Below are 15,869 nucleotides of genomic sequence, written 5' to 3'. Positions count from 1 at the left end.
TCAGACAGACAAATTACTAATGACTAAACTCTCTAACCACCTTCCTGAATTAGTCATCACATTTCAGAATAAACATAGATGTACAATTCTAGCGGTAGTTCATCAAAGCTGTTCAAATGTTTGTTGTGACTATCCTATAGCGAGTCATTTTGTTTATAATTTACACTCTCATTACACTGAGATTAACTGGCTTCCTCTTCAGCAGGGGTGGAGCTGAATTCCAGGCTGTTAGGACAGAAAGCCTTGAGTGTTTCTTAGTATTTCCTTCCTGGACTGATACAATGCTCTTAGTCTTTCTGGGTTTACACCAAAGATCCAGCAATAGCATTTGCTATAGCAAACAAATTTACACTACTGTTCAAAAGTTTGTGATTTTTTTTTATTGCTCACCAATTATGCTTATGCTGCATGTTTTAATCAAAAAACAATATTGTTTGAACAAAGTTTGAACCCAAACTTTTGAATGGTAGTGCAAGCATATATTGCATTGTTTTGGTTTAATGTGGTAGTATTTCAGTAATAATTGATTCTTAAGTGCTACGGTTTCGGAAGCTAGGATTTGGTAATTTAAAAAAAAGGGAGAATCAGAAGTTGGATGTTTTCATGTTACTTGGCTCATGAATGGAGAGGTGTTGACGTGATTTTGACTAAGTGATTTTGGCAGCTGTATGGATGAGCTGTTTGGGTCACTCTCTTCCAGGAATCCAACTGTAATTAGATGGAGCATGCTGGATATCTCTGGACATGACACAAACATAGATGCACGCAGACACACTCACCAAAACAAGCCATCTCTCTCAGTACTGCCTCTTCCTTCCTGTATTAATGAGGGTTTGATATCCGGCTGGCTGTGGGCAGCTGTGATATCTCCTATTCTGACCCTAAAAATAATTCAAATCAGCTTAAGTTGCCCGCACAACATGTTTAGCTAAAGTATTTTCTCAATGAAATATGATTTGCACAATGCTGTAATGTTCTATTCAGAACATAGTGTTGCTATGCAATTGTTAGGATTTTTTTCACACAGACAGCATATTATGTCCAGTCACACAATTAAATAATATGTAATTGTGATTTAAAAAAGATTTTTTCAGTTAATTTACATTTATTGTTCATTTTAATTAAACATTTATGTTTTTTTTTATGCTTAATGAATAGTCATAGGAGCAGCCTCAGTGCTCAAAGCTGCATTAGATATTTAGAGATCGTACGACTATACCAGCATAACTGGTCTATCTCACCTTAGCTTCAATTATAGATTTGGTTTTGATTTTACAAAGGCGATTGTTGCCTCGGGAGTCTCTTTGGCACATTTCCGGCTTGTTACAGAAGTGTTTGGTAATCGTCCTGTAACTTCTGTGAGCTGCGGCTAAAATGATAATTTATGATGAAACTAGATTCAATGATACTTTCATAAAGAGCATGTTTTACAGGTCACGGTTTGTACAGTACTTGTCAGAGACTCGTTGATTGTTATAAAAGCAAGTCACGCACAATAATGCCCTTTGTTTTTGCTTAATGAAAGAGCCGTCTTTCTCCATTGTAGAGTAGGGGGAATGAATTAGATGCGCTTCAGCTATTGGTTTATTATCCACAAGCTCTTTTGTTGTGTGCCATTAATCTATGATTAGAAATCCAAACAGGCAATTAGGAGGCAATATTCCAGAAATCAAAATCCAATCTTCCGCTAATCAAACACACCTTCGTAGTGGGCTGCTGAAATTGAATGGCAGTGGGCTGGAATACATTAGAACTAATGATGCCCCAGTATCACTCTCTTTCTTATTTATTCTCTTTCTCTCTATGTGTATCTCTTTATAACTCGTCCCTTTGCTTTGTCTTCTCACATTTTTTTCTCTATTTGATGGACACTGTATAACCCACTTTTAGAAGGCTCTTACCTTTTGAAAGATGCACAGTTCACACAGGAAAAAGTTATACAAGTTAAATTTAGTATAATGAATATTTTTTCTTAATATATTTCTATATGACAGTTTTTCCAAAGAGTATATTTCAGAGAAAGAGCAAGATACTTTGAATTTAAGGCATTTATATTTATCAATTTTTTCAAATAATCAGTGTTTAATAAACACACTCATTTAGAATGCTGAAAGATACATAAAATGTCTTGTATCATAATATACAAGCAACAATAGCTGATGCTGATGAGCTTTTCTCCTCCGCTGCCTCCAAAGCCCCAAGGATCAGATCCAGTTTCTTTATGTAGCTTGTGCTTTTAGGGCTCATATGGATCCTAAGAGAATATTGCTTACAGATGGGCCTTTCACATGAGGTATGAATAGCCACAACATCTCGGCGGCACAGACAGGACCGGCTGGGTTTCTAATGGATCATCCGGCCTCTCCTCGATTTCACAGGACCGTCTCCGTGACACCGTACCGCGCAGATGGTGGATCAAGCTCCCAGACGTTGTTCCCGAACGCTTCTGCCGCGCACTGCATGCATACACGGAAGAGCGCTGCAATGCATTAGTCAATGGGCCATGAAATGCCAGTCGCTTTTAGCATTTGTGAAGTATAGTTCAGGTGCTGAGAGCCTCTTGAAGTGCGTAAGTAATGTTTCTGCAATGAGATGGATGACTACAACCCCAGTTCACAATGGCTATTCGTTATAAATCTATGTATTTGATGCATAAGGCTTCATAAATATAGAATTAGAGGATAGATTGCATTGAGCCCAGAGCTCTGTGTGTACGTCTCTCATGCACTGCGCCTTAAAGGAACACGCCACCGTTTTTTGAAATGGGGGTTATTAATATACAGATATTGACTTGGGACTATATTGGGGTGAAGCACAGGTGAAGCACTGCTACTTGGGCGCAGAGACAAAAATGCGTTTGCCCACCTATCTAAATGTAGGGGCATTACTGTTACAAAAAACAGTGGCGTGTTCCTTTAAGTCACTGGATATATTACACAGCCTTTATCTCACTGCACAATATAAGCCATGCTGTAAATCAACAAGGGCTTCCATGACAACATGCCCTTCCTCTTCCTGAAGCATGTGCTATAGAGGCAGCTCGCTCACTGGTGTGACTTTGTGACCACTTGCTCACACACACAAGCAATCATAAAGTCTATCGCTGATTTAATCACTTCTGAGTGGCTGCGCATTAGGACAAGATAAGGATGTGATAGACAGAAAGTGAGAACGGCGCAATCACTCATCCCAGACTGTTAAAATGTCCATGACAGGCCACCGCCGCTATCCAGCCCTCTGAGTGACTGTATTTCAGTGTTGTGCTTCAGAGGCAGGCTGGTCCCCTAGGCCTGATATTTGATCTGTTAACAGCTGGACCTTCAGTGGCAGAAGCAGCAAACAGGACAGCGGGAGCCAGAGCAGTGACAGGGGGAAGTCAAACACATGTCTTTCCTGCCCTGCCTATGGCCGCAGCCCGGAGACCCTGCATGAACTGATCTCTTGGCAAAGGTTCCCTGGCTTTCCCTGGAAGAGACCACATTGCTGACTCGCAGCCAGAAAACAGTATTTGTGGTGCGTGCTTTTGTTGATGTACGTCCATATGGGCCTTTGCCCTCCAAAACCCTGCAATAGCAATAGCCTGAAGTTGCTTCACCCATTTCATGTAGTGTTACTGTGTATTACTCCCTCTTTTTGGCATCCTCTAGTAAAACAAACAACTCCCACAAGGTCATTGCACCTCCCATAACCCGGTGTCATCAAAGCAAAGTTATTCTGTTGGTTGAAATTTGTAATAAGTTATCTATTAACCTAAATCCTACAAATGAATTTCACTTTTTTTTTTTCTTTTTTTTTGAGATAAAACTAACAGATTTTGTGGTGGTAATTTCCAGAAATGTGCAACAAAAAAGTTGGGTTTTTTTGTTTTGTTTTTTTTTTGTAATAAGGATACCACCTTTACTATTTTATGTATTATGTTGATACATTTTAACTTTTAAAACTACCTATGGACAATTTTTTTCTGACTTGGAAAGGGGGATGTTGAGTGTGCTGCACAGCCTTGCCCAGAAATGTAGTCATAATAATAATATATTTTCAAAATTGTTAGGCTATTAGATAGCTAGCTAGGCTAGCCTAATGGTGTACTGTCTAGCTTTAATAACATGATTACTAAGAATGGGCAATATGACCAACATCTCATAATTAAACCACAGCAAAACAAATACTTGCCTAATAGAAGTAAAAAGTTCTCAAGTAATTAGTCTATTTTAAGTAATCAGCTAAACCGCCAGTAATGAAATAAATGCAACATAAAAGATGCAGATACAAACAGTGCTTGATTAACATTAACGACACAGACAGCATCCAGTTTAATAGGTTGCTTTCACTTTAAGACTTTAAATCACGGATCTAATACTGACACACGTCCAAACTGTTCACTTAAGACATAACTGCCAAGATTTAAATTTTTACATAATTTGTGTGTGTTTGACCGTTCGAGTGCGATAAGCCTAGAAAGAGAACGCACAATTCGGTACTTTCACGCTGACAGGCGAAGTAATCTGCAGCCAGTCTATGTCATACTGACGAAACTATGTCAGTATGTCAGTGGAGTTCTTTACGTGATCTACTGTGCTTTTAATTTTTAGTATTGTCAAGCTTATCATACTTTTTTTATTTTGTCATTCATCCATCTTAATCACATTGACAGCAGGTGAGAAAGGTTCGCTTTCATTTTGTTTCACACAGACCACTGACATCACGTACGCAACATCTGTATTCTTGTGTATATATAAATATATATATTTTTGTGAGAAATTTTGTTTTTATTGTGCTTATTTTGCGGTGAAATGGCGAATTATGCTGGACTGCAAAAAAAGCTTTTATTAAGCTTTTAATTTGATTTACGACCAATTCGCCTAACATCGTAGCATACCATTATTTGATAAGCCTGCTAACTAATTATTATTAGTTATGTTTCAGTATTGCATCAGTTATGGTATATATATTTTTATTATCTTATTAACACAGTGCTGTAATTTTTTTCAACGGGTTTCAATAATCGCAAACTGTTTTTGTATTGTACAGTTGGAAGGGTTTAGGTTCCTTTTTTTGACTGCTGTTTTCTTCTTACTGTGTTTACCTAGTTTTATAGGAAAACAGGATTGATATATGCTCTGACTGTGTTGTCAGGGTTGCATTCCAGAAAGGGAGCGCTGACCGTAAGCTGAATTATATGAGTGAAAGTGTGAGAGTGCGGGCAACTGTGTGCTTTTTCAAGCCCTGCTGTAAAGCCACACCATGCCAGAAATCTTTCAGAAGGGTGTAACTTGGATACGTGACTAATTCTTTCCAGATGTTCAAAATTACCGTCGGAAAAATATTTTTCATCTAGCGAGACTGGTGGGGGGTAAATGGAATCACATAGATCATGTATTTTTATTAATTATGCAAACAAAGCTTGAAAACTTGTGCCAGACAAAAAGTTGTGCTTCACTGAGTAAATACTATTTTATTCTTTTATTTTTCAGAGCGAGAGAGAGAGTGTGGTGTTTTTTTGAGGTTTTTGAGATTTGCCATTTTTCGTTTTTTCTTGCTGTTTAGACCTGGGTATCTGGAACAAAAGAACAAAAGGGGTGACCAAGGGCACCAGTGGAGAAAGAGAATGGCTTCTCAAAGATGATGTTAGAGAAACGGATGCGGCCAATGTGTGAGGAATGTCTAAAATGAGGCCCCCGTGTTCGTAGACGATGAGAGGACAGAGATTTGGCACTGGATCACTCAGGAGGACAAAGAGATTAGCAGAGCCATTACAGGCCGCTAGCCTCTATTCCTCGCCTTTTCTCTTTCATCCCTCGTCCTTCCATCCCTTTTTTAGTTAAGTTAATCTGCCAGCCGTCGTCTCTAAATGCATTTGACCATCCGTTATCTTTGGAATGTTCAGGCCAAGCCCTCCCTTCCCCTCTGTCCATTGGTTTGGGCCTTTGGCTTGAGAGTCAGACTCGAATCTTCAGCTTCTTTCTTGTCACTCATCGTGTCCCCTCCATCCAATTACCCTCCATCCATTTTATTTCCACTCAACTTCCCCGGGCAGTCAAACAGAGAAGATCCGTGTGCCCTCTTCTCAGTTGTTTGTTTTTTAAATTGTCTGATTTATTTGCTCAATTTTCCACAAGTACAGCGCAGTGAAATGAAAGCTAATTCCCGCTTGCTGTCACATCCTGGCATGGCTGGTGTGACTCTCGGTCATGAAGATGGATGCGGGAAAAGAAGCAAGTTGATGGGAAACTCTTATGACCCAAGGTTATACAAACGCTCTTGGCAAATGGATTAACTGTGTAAGATCCTACCGATGATTGCTGCTGTGAGGTCTGACTGAAATCCTGTTAGCCAGAGCACGATGCATTACTGACGGCGAGGCTGCGGCCCAGGTGATGCATGGCAACTGTAATGAACAAAGTGGAGGTGCGAAAACTAATCTTCTCTGTATCTTGCAGACCTTCTCCGGAGTGATATTAAGCTAGTTGATGATGTTTTGTTCAGTTTTCAAATGGTTATGAAGCTATTAATCAGACACAGATGAATCGAAAGAAAATCGGAGACACTCTTCATTCAGAGTAGTGCTGGAATGGAATGCTATGGGATACTGCACAGTATACAGTGTATACAGCCTCAGCCTGCTGTTTTTTGTTTGTTTTGTTTTTATAGTTGGTTAAACAGTAGTGAAATAGGAAAGATTAATTGGAGACAAATTAATCTAAAGGCTGGAATAATTTTTTTATTTATTTGTGTATTACTTAAGACTTTTACTATTGCTACGGTGTATAGTATGCGTTTTCTATATGCACAATATCAGGGAAAATTGTTTTAGTTTTAGCTTCTCTCTGAGGCAGAACCCTTAAAGGTACACCTTTGTGACCTAATAAAGGGTGGATATTGCTACCTTAAAGGTTTAGTTCACCCAAAAATGAAAATTATCCCGTAATTTACTCACCCTCAAGCCATAGGTGCATATGACTCTCTTCCTTCAGTCGAACACAATAGGAGTTATATTAAAAAAATATCCTGGCTCTTCCAAGCTTCATAATGGAAGTGAATAGTAACAGGGAGTGAATTTGAAGTCAAATAAGCGCATCCATCCATCATAAAAGTAATCCATACGACTCCAGGGAGTTAACAAAGCCCTTCTGAAGCGAAGCAATGCTTTTTTGGAGGAAAAATATCCATATTTATAACTTTATAAACTAGAATCGCTGGCTTCCGGTAACAGCCGTACGCGAGTTGAGTTCCGGCCAAAGATTGAACACTGGCCCGACGCATGATGTATTGACAAACACGGAAGCGCAGAGGATTGTCACAAATTAGAAGTCTTAAATGTGAATTTTCAAAGAGAAATGTCGGAGGAGCTTGAGTTTGTTTGTTTTTTTGTACTGCGAGAGGCATCTACTCTCACCTAAGCTTATGCTACTCCTACATCTTACTCGACTCTCTCGTGAACGTGCGGATGGCCGTTACTGGAAGCTAGTGATTACAATTTATAAAGTTATAATTGTTTATATTTTTCTTACAGAAAATCTTGAGGGTGAGTAAATTATGGGATGATTTTCATTTTTGGGTGAACTAATCCTTTAAGGAGTATCAGGTACAGAGGTGTACCTTTGAGGGTTTTGCCCCAGTGACAAGCTAAAGGTACAATTTTTGGCTTAAGGCTTTAGATGGTTGTTATGTTTGAGGTGTGAAGTGTGGAGAGCACAAATGTTGATCTCTCAGCTTTACAGACGGGTGGTCTTTTTATCCAGTGTGGATCAGGAGCAGGCCTGATAGCAAAGTATCTCCGCTACTCAGAAGCTTTTTAATTGCCAATGGTTTTTCTCATTTGCCTATCTGCTCTATTTGCTCCAGCTCACCTTATCTTCTCCAGTTCTGTCTCAATTTGCCATTATGGAAGACTGATGTTTATCTCACACACCTCACTGTCGCTCCTTGCAGGGAAAAAGATGAAATTAAAACCCACCTGGTATTTCTTTTGCATAAGAAACCATGCTGTGCAATTACCAAACCCTTAATTATGTGCAGATTCAACACAAGAGGTTTTGAAACGTGATATAACACTCATGAAAAGGCCTTGGTGAAACTCTTGGTGAACTGCGCTCGTTCTTTCTCTAACTTGTTTTCTTAACAAAGTTAATTTTGCTAAGGAACGCCTGACTCTCCCACAGCTTTTAATCTGTTCTCAATGCTCAGAGAGTTGTTTGTTAAAGTATTTACTACATGTATAACTTAGAAAGAAGTGTAAAGAAATCTTTGGGTAATGTATTAGACATGCCCTAACTATCATCAGTCTACTGTCTTTGTCTGGAAGAAAGGAGTTGTACTGTAGGTGTTCCTTTCTTTCTTAAATTAGAACGTCTTAAATCATTTTCTGAAGCCCGTAGGGTTGCCCAGAAACTCCAGTCTCAATTCTGTGAGACATGCTATATGCTAGCACACTCGCATAAACGCACAAACGTGATGCGGGGTTCAGGAGTTCACCTGTGTAATAGTTGTCATAAAGGAAAAGCTGCTATCTGTGGCTGCAGATTTCCCCCATGCGACGCGGATCATCCATGATAAAGACACCACTGAATGATGCTCAGGTTGGTGGCAAAATCCTCAGCCTGTCTTTGAGCTATATCTGTCAGGTTTTGGGTAGGTGGAAGTAGCGAGGACTCAAGTGCAGGAAACAAGGGCTTTTTATTAATAATAAAAATATAACAAAATACAAACAAAAACTACCCCGAGGGGGAAAACAACACTGACTGGACTGGACAACACACAGGAGGAACATAACAGGGTAAAGTTACAATGACGAACCAGCATAGGACTACTACTTCCGATTTTTAATGGCAGTTGGCAAACAACTTTTTAGTGTGCATTACCGCCACCTTCTGAAATGGAGTGTGGATCAAAATAGCCTACTTTACCCACTACAAAATAAATAAATAAATAAATATATATATATATATATATATATATATATATATATATATATATATATATATATATATATATATATATATAAAATCCTTTGATTATGCTTTTAACTTCCACCTTACTATAATTTACTGCCATATTTACCTCAGGTTTTTTTTTTTTTTTGCACTTTTTGCATATTTGTCTGCCAATTAATTTCCGACTACTCCTATATGGGCTGGAATCCAGATAAATTTCACTATTACTCCTACTTTATTGAATCTGTAAACAGTTTGGGCTATTTCCAACATAATGTCCTGTCTTGCAGTTAGAAACTGCATGTTTTTGAAACTGGTTATCGCACTTCTTGAAACTGACCCTATTAACACTTTACTTGGCTTATTATTTTCTACCCACTCAAGGGCTAAAAGAATGGCCAACATTTCTCCTGTAAACACTGACAAATTATCATTAACTCTTTTATTTAATGAACGCTCCAGCACAGGACTGAAACCACAAGGAGAATGAATAGGGAGAGCAAACAAAGCAGGTAATGAGGGAGGACAGGTGCGGTAAATGAATCAATAATCAGGTAACAAGATGGGCGGGGTTAGACAATGCACATGGCACAAGGAAACATACATGACAAGCCATGTGCTCACACCAAACATGACAAAAACACAAGCACATAGCCAGTAAAACAAATCACAAGCCATGTGCTGTGCTCACACAAAACAAGACATGAACACGCAGCCAATGAGAACACTCATAAGCCACGTGTTCACACAAAACATGACAACATGAAAGCACACAGCTAGTGGAAAACACAAGCTGTGTGCTACACAGCACAAGACAATACATGACATGAAAGTATGCGGCCGATGTAAACACGAACCACGTGCTACACAAAACACAACACACGTGGACAGAAGAGTGTACGGCCCGAGAGAACTCGAAACCGCACACTCACACGACAAGACAGAGCGCACGAGAACGAGTGTAAGCTCATCCTGTGTGCTCACAAAACACACGGAGCTTGAATGTCAGAATCCCGACACAGAACAGAAACCAAACTAGACTGATGTGCCGGGATCCAAACACCACGCCCCGCACATGTAACAAGGCATACAGACAAGAGAACGCTCGAAGCCGCGCGCCCACACAAAGACATGACAAAACAGGAGTGTCAGAGCTCTGTCACAAAACCAAGAAAGACAGAAGTGACAGATCCCTGACAATATCTCTGTCTGGCTGACTGAGGAGACTTTTTTGCACAAAAAAACGTGCTCATGAGTGCTGTAGGTTTTTTTTTATGGGTTTATGCCCCATCATTTAAAGGTAATTTTCACTGGGAAAATAAACTTCATGGATGGCTGGTGAACATGAAACTGTTTTGCATACTGTGTGTATCCTGAAAGGTATTGATGTCATGGTCAGGTGTTTATTTTTATACTGTAAATAAACTAGATCTGGCTCCAGCTCTCCCACAGATCTAATTTAGTTTCTGTATATTTCTCTAAGGGTTTGGGTAAGGGCCAGTGTTGTGCTGATCATGAGGTTCAAATATGAGGAACTTTTGTAGTAGAACAAAAAATATCTATCAGTGGTTTTAAGGATTTGTAGAAAATGTAAAAAAGAGAAAAACAATTTAGCATGTGGATCTTGTTTTCCGGCAAGAATATCTGAACATCCTTAAAAACAAGGTCAGTTTAGTTTAGAAGCAAAACCTCATAAGATGCCAGGACTTAATTTCAGAGAATGTATGTATCTTAAATAATAAAGTATTTTAGCATTTTTCACCGGCAGTTTTTTATACACTATGAAAAAAGTGTGTATATTTTAATATTCATGATACGTTCTCTTCATGTTTTCAGTGGACAATAATGTACAATATCTGGTGTTTTTTACTTTGGATGCAATAGAGAATTAATTTATTTCCCGTAAACATCTTTTCACTCCTATTTGTCTTAAACACTTTTCTGCTGAGCTTCTGAACTCTGTAGCTCCTACAAAGTGATCGTTGGCCTCTGAAGCTGCTCCCAAGAGTATCCTCCTCCGAGCAGAGAGTTTTATGAGACGACCTTTGATGTAGCCTCCGTTTCATGATAATTCAACCAATAATGTCCCCGGAGACAACAACATTTTATTTTAGTCTTCACAGCTTTTCACAGCTGTCCTTCAGTATGGAAATGATCCCTTAATGGATTTTAATAAAAAATCTTGTAAATTTCAATTTTAATGATTTACAAATAATGGACAAGAATTTTATAAAATAATTAAGAACTTATTAGTAAATTTATTTATTTATTAGTAAAAAACTAAACTAAATCTCAATATAGATTTTGTAATTCCATACAAATTCCATATATATATATATTATATATGTATGTATGTATTTATGTATATATATATATATATATATATATATATATATATATATATATATATATATATATATATATATATATGTATATATGTATGTATGTATGTATGTATGTATGTATCTCCCTTCAGGCTGCCAAGAAATGACCATGAGGTGCAACCAACATATGTGAAGAACCAAGACCCAGTTTCAATTCCTATTAACATAGGGCCATTTAGAAACAGACACATTTAGTGTCCATTTCTCATGTTATGCCATGATTCCTATTTAAAAAATTCATGTTGAACAGAGGCATATTTATCTGTGCTTTCACAAGGGAGCTAATAGGCTTTTTAAAAGTATCTCATTACTTTCTCATATTGTATTCTGCTCAAGCTTGCTTCTTGGCTGTCAGAAAGTTAATCAAAGCTTTGTTTCTGTGTGGTACGCCTGCATAATCCATGTGGCACTCAGCTATTAGGAGCGAGGCACTTCAGATAAGATGTTTTTATCCTCATCAATCATCGGTTTCAGTCAATTCACTTATACTGACACCCCTGTCTTAGACCAATTAATGGAACAATTAAAACGAAATCACTCCAGAAGGGAGAAAAAGTTTCTTTTGACTTCAGTTTCTCTTAGAAGAATGCAGTTCTGAGGTTGGACAGGCAGCCGCTCGAACTGCCAACGCAGAGGAATGATACTGACACATGAAAGGCTAGAAGTCAATGATTAGTGAGATGGGCTACGGATCAATTTGGCCTGCCACAGACTTTGAAGCCTTCCGCTATGCTAATCAATGAAAAACTGCCTACTCGTTAATGCCTTCAAAGATGGATGGAAAACAAATGGCTACCTCTGGCATCATCCCTCATCAGCCCTCCTGTGCTGCTGCCAACACACACACACACACAAACAAACACAAACACACACACACACAGTTCTCCCCAGTCTGATTGTACCCTCAACGTTTGCTGTTGTTTCTTTCTGTGTCATTTCCAGTTGTCTCAACCACCTTTGCCTCTCATTTTCATTTGAAGCAAGTACTATAGCTTCAGGACTTTTGATTGTTTGTTTGTTGTTTATTTACCTTGTCTGATAACACAAGGTCTCAGGGGTGTTCTGTTTCTTCTCTCTCAAGCAAAGCATTTTTTTCTTTTATTATTGTACCCTGTCCCTGAAGATTCAACTCTCTCTATATATAATATGATATGATATGATATGATATGATATAATACAATTCTGTTTTTGTTGCATAATACAGTATGTGTTGTGTACACACAACTGACAGTGAAGACTTTTACATAAAGAGTTATATTTATATTTTTATTACAAAAGATTTCACTCATAAGAAAAAACAATCCAAGTCACTTGAATATTAGTTTTTAGATAAATATAAAAAGCCTTTATTATTTCATGGCTTAAATTTTAAAAACAGGTGACAAGCCTAGATTTATATTTAAAATAAATGTTATTTTGAACCAACCTCTATGTATATATATATAGACACCCTCTACATTTCTCACATTATCACAGTTTATTCACTACAGTTTATCAAATCAATTGATATTTAACTGGTTTTGTCCATCCTTCTGTTAGACTGCCTCTCAAATTAATTAGGTCTAATAGCTGTCAGCTGTTAAATTTAAGTACACAATTAGATAATACCAATTTATGTCAACCAATTACCAAGCAATGCTTAATTTTGTTCAGTCTGTGGTGTAAAAAGGTTGCGTTAGCAATTAAAGAAAAAAACACTTAAGCAAAACATGGTCAGGTCAGGTGTATACTGTATGTATGTATTTGTTATCATATATAACAACCTGAAATATTACTTGTTTAAGTTTCCAAAAGTTTAATTACATACAAAATGTGTTGCTTTTGTTTTGAGACGAACATCACTGAAAAGTTTGGTTTAGGGTTAAAGTTAGTGAGTGAGTCATATTTGCTTTCTTACATGTAGAAAGGTTTACCAAAATTCAAATATTCCCTCATCTATAATTTAAATCTGTAAAAAGGTTTCCTTGAATACCCAGCTAATCCCACAGGAGTGACATTTGACCTTGAACCACCGCCCTCTGCTTGTCCCACAGGAGCAGAGCCCCAGTAACCAGACATCACTGGCCATGATGCAGGAGCCCCAGGAGGTTGTGGAGGAGACTGTCACTATAGAGGAAGACCCCGGCACACCCACCTCTCGTGTTTCTGTGGTTACATCAGAGGACGGAACTACACGCCGCACAGAGACAAAGGTACTCCTGCTTACAACTGCCACATTTTAGAAATATCTTTGTTTGCATATGTTATTATTAGCTATGCAAATGCTCATTTATGCTTACAGCGTCTCACAGTACACAGTACATTTACATTTATTTACAGCAACTTATATTTATGTTTTATTTACATTACCTCAAGTTTATCAGGCAAAAATCTCCCTCTAAGAGCTGTTTTATATTTAACAAAAGACTTATTTAATATCAGAAATTACTGTATATATCATACATTGTATAAAATGTGGAATTATAGAAGAAATAAATGTTCTTGTTGACATTTTTACATTAAAAAAATCTGTATTTTGTTTAAAACAGTGTTATTTTAGTATTATAGTGTTTATTAATATTTTGAAGTTGCGTGTATTTGTATTTTTTCAATTTTAGTTAGTTTTATTAGTTTTGTTATTTTTTTTGCCTTTTTTATTTTGTCTTTTTTAAATATTTCTATTTAGTTTAAAATGATTTTATTTCAGTTTTAGTCATTTTATTACTTCAATTCAACTTATTTTATTTCAGTTAGTTAACAAGGCAACATTTCTAACTTTATTAAGTATTTGTAAGTTTACATTTTCAATTATTTACATTTTATTTTATTTTATTCCATCTTTATTTCAATTAACAAGTTTAAGTTAAAAATAGCACCTCTGGTAAAAACCTTTTGTCCAGATTAGTGGGAGGTGTTGATATGGTTTACAGCAGTCAGTTGGTTTATCCAATTAGCTCTTTAGTGATGAAACAAAGAGATTAACAGACTAGTGCCTCTTTACCAGTCACACAGCTCAGACGTTTTCAACCCGAGAGAGCGTTTTGCTATAGTCTAGGCTGGAAAGTTGAAAGAATTCAGCATATGAAAATGTTGCTCCTGATATGCAAAAGAGAAATTTAGCACACAGTTAAAACAGTAGCTCTGTTTAGATCAAACCATTTATGTTGTACTTTTGTAAGCCACACAATCTTGATTCCCCTTTACTTTTGTTTTGTTGTTTATAAAAGGACAATGTGACTAATATGAAGGTGAGTTAAAATCTCTCTCTCACATAAGCTTTCTCACACACGCCAGTCACCATTATTTGTGCCCATTGAAGCTCAACAATGCATAGCATCTCAGCGCTGGTGTGAAATCACTGCATAAAGCTTCAATTGGCAGAGCGGTCACCTCTTAACGCCCTTTTTCTGCTACGGTCCTGTTCGTAATCGTAGGTTTACATTCCCCTTGCAGATTCTGCTACATGTCTATCATTTTTAAAAAATTTAAGGGATCATGCAAATTTCCCTTTTTTAAATGAAACACTGCCCTGATGAAGCTTTGGTTACGCCAAATTGAATGAGCAAAGTTAGTAACTTGAGAAGAAAGCTGTTTTGGCATATTGTTAGGTGCAGTATTTAAACTTTTGAACAAGATTTGTGTTATTTTAGTTATGTTTTTTTGATTTATACTTAAAAGTCGGCATGAAATAAAATTCACACTCGGCATGAAATAAAATTTTCTAAATGCATCACATTGATTTTGTTGCAACTGATTCATCCATGTATGTTTAATTTGATTCATTTTTCATTTTTAATCAAAATGTCATAACCAGTCTCCAATTATTTAGCCCACTTAATTAGCCAGTTGCAAATTATCAGTTGCAAGCTCGCATTCAGATCTGCCTCCATCCAATCAATAACAGATGGAACTGAGTTTTCGCCCTACATTTGTTTTGTTTTCATATTTCACAATATGGAAGAAAATATCTGCCACTCCTTCTATCTCACTTCTTCTGGGCAGTACAAATTAAACAGCAAAACTTATGCTCTCTCTTACTTTTTAAAAATGCTAAACATATTACACATTCTGCAAAGGGCATGTACACTTATGAGAAAAGGATCATGTAAAGTGTACAACCCATATCACATATCAAAAATAAACAGCTATATGCATGCACAAGCATTAACCAATGTGCACATAGAAACGGCCCTGTTCTGCAGTGTAACACAAATGACTGTTGATACATGGTGGAGGGAAGTGAAGGGTAAAGAATGATCTTACTGCTGCACTGTTTCTCACCATTAGACCACTCACACACGGCCAAATTTATGAAGCACACAAAGGAATAACATCACAGTTTGTGAGGTGTATGTGTGCACAGATGTATGGGTCCTTCTGTCACATGTTAGTGTGTTTCAGCTGATATGGGGGTTGTGGAGACAAGCTTGTAGTCACGTAAATACATCACCTCCAGCCAGTGTAGGATAAATAGCTCTGGGTCGAGGGCAAAATCCTAGCGCTCTATTACTTCCTGGATGTGTTTGAAACTAATGTTCACAGTCAGCATAAATGTACTTCCTAAAGAAATTGGCAC

At 37.4% G+C, this 15,869-nt stretch overlaps 1 protein-coding gene across 50 annotated transcripts in view; it reads left to right on the top strand.

Annotated features, from left to right (window-relative positions):
* arvcfb (ARVCF delta catenin family member b) overlaps positions 1-15,869 on the top strand; it is a 199,531-nt gene that overhangs the window by 113,068 nt on the left and 70,594 nt on the right. For 30 of the 50 annotated variants that reach the window (XM_084115226.1, XM_084115261.1, XM_084115247.1 and 27 more), the window contains 2 exons: positions 13,348-13,506; positions 14,521-14,541. In XM_084115226.1, coding sequence (XP_083971352.1) covers positions 13,381-13,506; positions 14,521-14,541 — 147 coding nt within the window. In that variant the 5' untranslated portion in view covers positions 13,348-13,380. The remainder of the gene's footprint in view (positions 1-13,347; positions 13,507-14,520; positions 14,542-15,869) is intronic. The other 20 variants (XM_084115230.1, XM_084115215.1, XM_084115260.1 and 17 more) reach the window with 1 other exon arrangement.

Source organism: Abramis brama (genome assembly GCF_963993115.1).
Source record: "Abramis brama genome assembly, chromosome: 5".
Classification (NCBI taxonomy): Eukaryota; Metazoa; Chordata; class Actinopteri; order Cypriniformes; family Leuciscidae; genus Abramis; species Abramis brama.
Note: the sequence above shows the minus strand (reverse complement) of the source record. Positions and strands in the feature narration are given on the sequence as shown.